The 9,636-nt window shown below is 49.2% G+C and overlaps 1 protein-coding gene across 1 annotated transcript; it reads right to left on the reverse strand.

Annotated features, from left to right (window-relative positions):
* Positions 1-7,218: 7,218 nt before the first annotated feature.
* Positions 7,219-9,512, reverse strand: TREX2 (three prime repair exonuclease 2). Its single transcript, XM_012813192.1, has 2 exons — positions 8,785-9,512; positions 7,219-8,136 (listed from the first exon to the last, which is right to left on the reverse strand). The coding sequence occupies exon 2, from the start codon at positions 8,100-8,102 to the stop codon at positions 7,392-7,394; it is 711 nt and encodes a 236-aa protein (XP_012668646.1). The 5' UTR covers positions 8,103-8,136; positions 8,785-9,512; the 3' UTR covers positions 7,219-7,391.
* Positions 9,513-9,636: the final 124 nt, after the last annotated feature.

The raw sequence follows: 9,636 nt of genomic DNA on the forward strand, positions 1-9,636 counted from the left end.
GGATTGTGTGTGAAAACCCCACACTGTACCCCAGAAGTGCATTAATGTACATAGTTACCATTCAATAAAAAAAAAACAAAGAGAGAAGGTACATGGCTAGTTAGATGAAAGAGGATGCTTCTTTCCTGGTCTCTGAAGTCTCATTAGCAGTTCACATTACCATTTTTGTCTCTTTTCTACCTTTCTGGAGAGGACTCTCCAGCTTGGTGAGACCTTTAGTCTTCCCCAGTACATGCAGGGTGGAGTCCCAAGTGTGGGGACAGGTCCAGAGGCAGGGAGTGGGGGGCCAAGCAGAGGCCATGGATCAGGGCCTGGGAAAAGGGCGAAGAGACAGCCGGGCCCAAAGGCACCTGGGTGGGACAAGACCTGGCCTCCCTGAGGAGACTGGCACCCCAGGACGCTCGGGCTTCAGCTGGGACTGTGATGACCCTTCTGCCTCAGTGATTGTTGGGGCTCAGCTTGAGGGTGGCTAGAAATGAAGAGACAGAAGTTGAGAGAATGCCAAAGCTAGAGGGCAAGCAGGTTGAGTGACTGAAGAAAAGCTCTGGAAGCCCAAGACCCCTGGCCTACACACCAGGAGTGCTGGCAGAGCTCCAGACTGATAGCCACAGACCTGGCCTTCACCTGGCAAATGGTCCTAAGCTTCTAGGATAACAGGAACATTTGTGAAGCCTCCAAAGAAAAGGAACCAGCAACAGTGAAAATGGGTCTGAGGAGGCCAGCTTCCCTGTGCAACCCTTGGCTCCCAGTCCCAGCCAAATACTGCTTGCCAGCAGGGCAAGGAAAGAAAGAATTCCAAAACTATCTGCTAGAGGCAAAGCTGCAAAACCAACAACCTGAGACCGAATAGAGGCCTCAGAAAGGAAGCAGTGATGGGCAGTCACCCATATGAAGTGCATTGGCTGTCTAGAGGGGTGACAACACGGGGACTGGCCAGGTACTCTGTCATGATCAAGTACAGATTCATGGAGATTCTACACTGAGAAAAGTCCAGAGGACTGAGACTGTGTGATAGTCACTGGGCAGCACATTTTATGTATCAGCTAGGCCAGTCTGTAGTACCCTTTTTTTGATCAAACACCAGTCTAGATGTGGCTTCAAAGGTATTTTTTAATGAAATTAACATTTAAATCAGTAGACAAAGTAAAGTATATTATTCTCCATCATATAGGTGGGCCTCATCCAATCAATACAAGGAGGTCTTAAGACAAAATGGGGCTGAGGTCACCCAAAGAGGAAGGAATTCTGCCTCCAGACAGTCCTTGGACTCAAATGCTACTTTTCCCTGGGTCTCCAATCTGCAGACCGTGGAGTTCTTAGCCCCCACATCACATCATTACATGGGATAATTCCTTAAAATGTCTGTCTGTCTCTCTCTCTCTCTCTCCATATATATATAATATATTACATATTACATATATTACATATAATATGTATGTGTGTTAGTCAGAACCCTAATAGAGTTATAGAGTGACAAGTGAAACATACAGCAACTAAATGCACAAAGAAAAACTATTAGACATGAAGGAGGGCCTCAATAAAAATGCCATTATAATGGAATATTTTAATATAGTGTCATTTAATTGGACAGATGTAGACAAAAAACAACTAGATTTTAAAGCTATACAGAAAAGCCTTTTAAGAAGATGCATTTTTTCCAGAGTCTATGGAACATTTTTAAAAGTTATTTATGCATTTGGTCTCTGTTATGGGTTGAATTATGTCCCCCTGCCTCCAGAAAACACTAAGTTAGAGTCTTAATCCCTAGTACCTCAGAATGTGACTTATTTGGAAAAAGACTCTTTACAGAAATGATCAAATTAAAATTCGGCCATTAAGGTGGGTATTAATGCACTATGACTGTGTCCTTATAAAAAGGGGACATCTGGACACAGTCACACACACACACACAGAGAGAGAGAGAAAGAAGGCCATGTGAAGGTGAAGGCAGAGATTGGGTGATGCATCCACAAACCAAGGAACACCAAAGATTTCTAGCAAGCCCTGGAAGCTAAGGTAGAGACCTTGGACAGTTCCTTCCTAAATGACCCCCAGAAGGAATGAACCCTGCTGATACCTTGAACTTGGACATCTGGCCTCCAGAACTGGAAGAAAATCCATTTCAATCATTTAAGCTCCCCAGTCTGTGGTGCTTTGTTATGGCAGCCCCCAATGCTGATATAAAACCATGATATTTCAAGCAACACGTCCTCAGATCATTATCCTGAGGATGCATAATTAAAGATGAAATGCATATAACTGAAAAGTATCATCTAGTAATCTAGTAAAGATGACCACAAAATCTTTACTCAAAAATTAAGATAAACTATACTATGCAAGCATTGAACTGGGAAGGAAATGAAAAGCAAAACTACAAGCTATCTGTAATGCAAAGCAAAGAAAAAAATGTTTAATAGCAAATGTGTGGGACACACTAAAATCTCCATTTGGGGGGACATTGCAGCCTTTGAGTTCCTTAGTTACTCAAGAAGGAAGATGGCAAAGGAGATTAGTTTCATCTTCAGAAGTTAGGAAAAAAGAACAAAGCTAAACCAAAAAAAAAAAAAGAGAGAGAGAGAGAGACAGATGAAATGAATAAAGATAAAGGCTGAAGTTAATGAAGCAGAAGATAAAAGAAGGATTAAGGATAATCAAAATTCTAGGTTTTTTTTCTTTGAAATGACCAATGAAAGGTATAAATCTCCTACAAACCTTGTGAAGGACAAAGAACTATACATGAGTAGGAATGAGAGGGAGAGGGAGACAGCACTGTAGATACTGAAGAAATGAAAAGAATGATGTCAATCCACTTGCAAACCTAGAGGAAATTGACTATGACTCCTAAATAAAAAAAGATGTTTATGAATTTTTAAAAGTATCATCTAGTAAGATCTCATTTATCCAAAATCATAAGCGAGTGTATGGGAGGGAGGTGTATATAAGTACATGTAGGGTGTGTGTGGTGTGTGGGGGCAGCTGTGTGTGCGGCACACGTGTGTAAAGGTGCATGTGTGTATGTAGGTTGTGGGGTCCAGGTATGTGGTGTGTAAGTGTGGGGACATGCATGTGTGGTGAGAGGGAGAGGGACTTGCATGTGTCCTATGCTGAATGTTTGTGCTGGTGGCCTATGGTCTGAATGTTTCTGTGTCCTCAAAATTCATATATTAAAACCAAGCCAACAAGGCAATGGCACTGGGGGTGGCCTTTGGGAGCTGAGTGGGGATTGCTGCCCTTCTAAGAGATCCCAAGGAGCCAGTTAGTCCTGCCTACCTCACAAGGGTGCAGTGAGAAGGTGCTATGAGGCACGAACCCTTACCCCACATACAGCCTATCAGAACCTACATCGGGGACTTCCCAGTTTTCAGAACTGTGAATATTAGTTGCAATAAATATTAATATTAGTAAATGTTTACAAGCTACTGAGTCTATGGTATTTTGTTATAGCGGCTCACACGGCTTAGATGAGATGCAAGTAGCACTTCAGGTCCCCATCCCTCGTGAGTCCCTCAGGGGAGGTTCCTATGAACCCAAGTCCTGAGCAGACTGTGTGGGGATGCATGTGAATGTGTGTGCATGTATGTGTGTAAGTGTGCATTTATGAGTGTGTGTGAGATTGGATGTGAAAGTATATGTAACATGATACAGGATTTCCCCACTCTGGGATGGACAGGGAGCCCCCCCATTCTCTAGGCCCAGGTGAGCTCAGAAATCAGACCCACATTTCCAGGAACAAACAGGCTGCCTTTTTCAGGACCCACCCTCTGGGTTCTAACAAGATCATGAGCAAAGTAGTCGGAGATGGTTTTTTGGGTGGTTCCACCTTGAGTAGGGAGCACACAGGCTAATCTCTTCTCAGAGACAAAAACTGTAAAGACCAGATAACCTTGCCCTAGTAGAGGAAGAACTACATTCATGCATTTGTTAATGCACTCATTGACTTTGAAAAGATGTTTTTCCACCTACCAAGTCCTGGCCAAGTGTAATTCTCAAGACCTAATACCCCTAGATAAGAGCCCACTGTAGAGACTCCCCAGTTAGTTCTTTCCCCCTGCCAGAAGCTCTGGTGCTTTTTACCTCTTCTGTATTCCTTTCCGTCTAATAAAAATCCTACCTTACCACTGATCAGTGGTCCATAGGTTCATACTTCAAATCCCCAAGACCAAGGACCTACTGAGGAAGAAATTCCGGTATCAACATTGTGTGTGAGAATGTGTATGAGTGTGTGTGTATGTCTGTATGTGTGAGTGTGTCAGTGTGTATAAGTGTATGAATGTGACAGGATGTCAGTGTGTGAGTGTATGAGTGTGTGTATCCATGTGACAGTGTGTATGAGTGTACAATAGCATGTGAGTCTGTATGAGTGTGTATGTTTCTAAGAGTGTAGGAGTGTGTGACTGTGTATAAGTGTGACTGTGTGTATATGTGTGACTGTGTGATAATGTGTGTGAGAGTGTATGTATGAGAGAGGGTGTGTGTGAGTTTAGGGTGTACACACGTGTGTGAGTGAGGGCATGTGTGTTTACCAGCTGAGCTGCAAGAAAGCAGGGTCCCCACAATGCTGAGGATAGGAGCAGGGAGGTCGACAGGTGACAGTCCCCTGCTGACACCATCAGTACTGCCTCAGCTCTTTACAACTGCAGGGCATCTGGCTCTGTGGCAACAAAGGGTAGGGAGCGCTTGTTTCTCCTCCTGGACTCTCTGCTCTGGGCCCCTGCACAGTCTGGTTCACGCCTTCTGGCCTCTTCACATTGTCTTCTGCAAATAACAGCTGGAAAAGCTTGTGGCCATTTGTTTTAGACTTGTTTCTCTCCATGAATAATTCCGTTTTCAATTGGCTTACCTCAGATTTCCCCAGACACATTCCTGTAACCACAGCCTGTCCCCCAATGGCTGCCCCCCCCCCATGCCTTGATGTGGCTCATTGGTCAGTAGCACAGTTAGGTGAGAGGTGGGCAGATAAACTGAGGCAGTGGAGTCGGCCCACAGTACCAGTTGCCGATCTCCAGGACAACCCACATGCCTACTTTTGCTCCCATCCATTCTTGTGGGTATCAAGAGCCCACTTGCCTTTGTTGCCAAGTAGGGTTCGCAGTGTGGACATACTGTGGTTGTCTCGCCATTCACCCGATGATGAACATCTGGGTTGTTTCCAATTTGGGGCTATTAGGGATACAGCTGCTGTGAACATTTGGTCATGTATCTTCCGTGCTCACATAAATTCCCTTTTGGGGGGTAAATAACTAGGAGGGGAATTGATAGGCCATATGGCAGGTGCACCTCTAACATTTTAACATTGCCAAACTGTTTTTCTACATGGCTGCACCATTTTACCCTCTCACCAGAAATGAGAGAGCATTGCAGTCTTCCGCATCTCTGCCCACACTTAATACGGGCAAATATTTTCTGTTTAGCCATTGTAATAGATATTAAATGTTCAGGAATTTTGAGAGCTAATTGTTAAGCACCATCATTATTAAAATTTGAATAGTAAAAGCTGATAAATGAATTTTAGTGTGTCCAAATACTTGTTAGGGATGACTTTGGGACACCCTGTATTAAAACAAAGGAGATATTCAAAATTCATCACAACTTAATTTTTGGGCCATACTTTAATGTTACTGTATATTCATGGCATCTCTTGGATCTGCATGGTGGAAGCCAAATTGCTTACCAAGGTCACCTCAGTGACTTCATGTTGATTCCTTGAGACTAACCATGGTAGAAGTATTGTAGCACAGAAATCAGTGTGCTAGGCTAGGTACAGTGGCTCCTGCCTGTAATCCCAGCACTCTGGGAGGCCGAGGAGGGTGGATTTCTTGAGCTCAGGAGTTTGATACCAGCCAGCAAGAGCATGACCTCATCTCTACTAAAAATAGAAAAACTAGCCAGGCACTGTGGCAGGCACCTGTAATCCCAGCTACCAGAGTCCCCTGTATGTGTGATCCTAGAGTTGAGCCACTTTTGGCAACCCATTTGGTGTCACTGGCCCAGTGAGTCAGCAGCAAACCCAGGATTTTAAGGGTGCCATCTGCTGCTTCAGGCAGCCCACCTGGAGCCCCCCCCCGCCCCAGTCAGATACAGGGAGCCAGGACTGCCTAGCACCAGGACTTCTCGGGGGCTCCATGCCCCCTATACCTTCTGGCCCTGCCTGGTGTCCTGCACTCACTCAGCCCTACTAAGCCAGCCTCAGTGTGACAGTTTCCCAGTAGGGTAGCTCTCTCTAGGATTCCTGGCTGTGACAAGACCTCTGGTTACTAACCATATTCCCAAACTAGTCTCCATAGGGCTTCCTGCACCCACTCTTCTTCCTCCCTGGCCTGCACCCTGCCCTCAGCAGCCTGAGAGGCTTCATAGAAACTGAAGTCATGTTTTGCCCCTCTTGCTCCCCATTGCTCTCAGGGTCTGTCCCAGTCCAGGGTGAGAGGACAGCCTGATGTGGCCACTGCCCGTGCTCTGGTCTCTTCATTCTATTACTTGGCACATCACAGTGGCTCTAGTCATTTTGACCTACTTAAGAGTTCCCCAAACGTGCCTGGCTGGCTCAAAGCTCAAGGCTTTGCTCATGTGAGTCACTCTTAGGTGTGGCCACTTCCTTAACCCTACATCTTTTTACTTGCCCCAGATTTGGTAACACAAGTCTCTCCTCACCCCTGAGATCCCCCCCAAGACTTGGGAGTGCCTCAGGGTGGGGCCCGAGGCAAGTTAGCCAGCCATCCAGAGGCAGCCACAGCTGAGGTGGCTGGTGAGAAGCTGCCCTCACCACAGAGCAGCCTCCCAGCTCTCTATGGCCATGCCAGGACAGGCTCCTTCCAGGGCTACCCCACCCCTCCTCTGCACCCCAGGTCAGCACCTGTCCTGCCTCCGTGCACCCTTAATCACATGAGCTTTAGCAGTTTCTCCTGTCTACCTCTTCCCAGAGCAGGGACAGGCCTCCACAAGCCTCTGAGTGGCAGTGCAGAGAGAGGCCATAGTCAGGGGACAGTAGGATACCAGCCAGGGAGGTGGCCTATGGTTCAGGGGCTACAAGGCCTAATCCATCAGCTCTTTGACCCAGCAATCATGTCCCCCCCCAGCTGTGGTGCTTGCTGCAGGGACAGACCACAATGGAGCAGCCCAGCGCATCTCTGCCTAGTCTCTGAGGGAACAGTGTCAGGGGAGCCTAGTTCCAAGTGTTTACTGAGGAAGTCAGCTGTGAGAAGATGGCAGCTTTTATTGAGAAGCACGGTGAAGGCTGTAGTGTGGCCATGTTGGGGGGGGAGGACTCGGGGAAGGCTCTGGGCTACATGGCTGGTGGGGCCAAGTGCAGGGACCTGGGGTTGTCCACCAAGAGCTGGGGGAGGAACAGCAAGGCTATTCTCAAGGCCCAACTGAGCTGTCTGCTGCTCCTACACTCAGGCCTCAGTGTGTGGGGCATCAGGCGGCAGGTACATGGGCTGGACCTGGGCCCAGCTGCAGGCTTGCTCATCCGCCCAAGTGAGCAGCTCTGCAGCACGGTGCAGGAAGATAAGGAGCAGCGTGTGCACATCACCCTCAGCAGAATGAGCCGCGCTCGGCTCAGCCTGGAAGTAGCGGTGGAAGAGGCTGCCCAAACTATAGCTCTTGCGTCCCTGGGCCCGGGTGCCATGGCTGTGGGCACGGTCCAGACCCCGCAGTGCAGGCAGTGTGTCCAGGCAAACAGTGTCCTGGGGCAGGTAGGTACCTAGGCGCTGCAGCTCAGTGCACAGCAGTGGGAAGTCATAATCAAAGCCATTGTGGGCCACAAGGCAGATGGGGCCCGCCTGGCGGCTCAGGAAGGCCTGCAGTGTCTGCACCACAGCACCATCGAAGCTGGCTTTCCTGCAACGCACCAGGTTTTCGCTGCTCAGGCCGGTGATCTCGCTGGCCTTGGTGGTGAAGGGGCGCTCAGGGCACATGCACAGTGTGAGCTTGTCCAAGATACGTGGCAGCACTGGGGTGCCAGATGCATCTTGCTCTGGGTTCTCCAGGGAAGAACGGTGGACAGCAAAGAGGGCTATCTCGGCAATCTCAGGCTCTACACTGGGGAGCCCAGTGGCTTCCAGGTCCAAGAAAACAAAGGTCTCAGCCCGGAGCGTCTCAGACATGGTGATGTTCTCACGAGGATGGCAAGGCCTCAAGCTGCCAGAGCAAGAGGCAGAAAGGCTGAGGGCTGAAGAGACAGAGACACCTGGGCCCTCTCTGCCCAAATCTCTGACCCCTGTGAGCCTCAATCCCTTTTTCTCAATTTTTTTGTAGAGACAAGATCTTGCTATATTGCCCAGGCTGGTATCAAATTTCTGGCCTCATGTGAGCCTCCCACCTTGGCCTCCATAAGCACTAGGATTACAAGCATGAGCCACCTCACCCAGCCTGGGGCTTACTTCCTGTACCCCCTTCTCCAAGGAACTTTGGACTCTGGGTGGTTTCTAAGGCCTATATCCAGGGAGAATTTGAAGGCAACTTTGGAGCTGAGACCCAGCAAGCAGGACCTATAATTCCTGACCAGAAGGGTGCTTCCTAGGGACTCATCACTCTCCTCCATTCTGTCCCCAAGGCAGAGGCAGCCCAGAGATGGCACCTAAGCAAGGCCCAGCTTCTGCAACCAAACACTGTTGCTGGGGGCCTCAGGGAAAGCACTGAGGCTCCACCCCTGGAATCAGCTACAGTGCAGTGACCCCAATCTCCCCTGGCCTTCGCCTTGGTGCACAGGTGCCAGCCCCAAACTGGCCTCTGCCTACCCCCAGGCTCCCAGCAGCTGTACTCGCCAGCCCCACCATGCTGGCTTACCTGGGTAGTCGCTGGCCGGCTTCCTGGACTGCTGGCACAGTCTCCACACAGGCTGCTCCAGGCAGCCTTTAAACAGCAGTGTGGCCCACTCCCAGCCGCCTGTTGGGCAACAAGGAGGCCTGAGGCCGCAGGACCTGTGTGGCCAGCTCGTTCACCACCCCCTCATCACTCACAGTCACCAGGACACACACCCACATTTACAGATGGGAAGGGGTTCCTCATGGCACAAGAAGCCTGAGCCGTGCAGAAGGCCATGCCCTCCACCAACCCGCCCCAATTCTGACCAGGGCTAACGTGTGGCTGCCAGACCTGGCACACCTGGGGTCAATGCCTAGCCCCATGCTGGAGTGTATCACACAAAGGCCAGACCTGTTTCCTTTGTCACTGGAGATCAGGCTGCCCCTTGTAGGCTGAAGTTAGCCTGGGAGCAAGCCTGGCCTATGTAGGAAAGGGAATGCTAAGGATAGCTTAGTATGGCCCCAGAGGTGGTGTCCTCAAGGCAGCCCACTCACTGCCCAGCTACGGCTTACTAGCCTTGCAGGTTCATTTCTTCCACCAAGGGGAGATGGTATCTGCATCAAGGCTATAATGACCCATAATGTCTAACAAGGGCATAACAAAAGCTGCCAAAGAAGAGGGCCAAGCAGGCAGAACAGCTTCTACTGGACCAGATAACAGACAAGGAGGCCTGGCCCAGCCAGACCCACAGCCTGTGGCTAAGCTGACACTTCCCCTCCAGGGGTGAGCAATGCTGAGGGGCAGGAGGGAGCCACTGGAGCACATCACTTCAGGTGAAGGGCACTGCCAGTAGATAGGGGTGACTATGTCCTCTGGCCCAGGGAGTACATAGAG

Source organism: Otolemur garnettii, unplaced genomic scaffold (genome assembly GCF_000181295.1).
Source record: "Otolemur garnettii isolate 467f Iridium unplaced genomic scaffold, OtoGar3 scaffold00249, whole genome shotgun sequence".
Lineage (NCBI taxonomy): Eukaryota > Metazoa > Chordata > Mammalia > Primates > Galagidae > Otolemur > Otolemur garnettii.

Excerpts from the sequence above, each read along its gene's own strand:
- TREX2 (XM_012813192.1), bottom strand. The coding sequence starts at position 8,102 with ATGTCTGAGACGCTCCGGGCTGAGACCTTTGTTTTCTTGGACCTGGAA.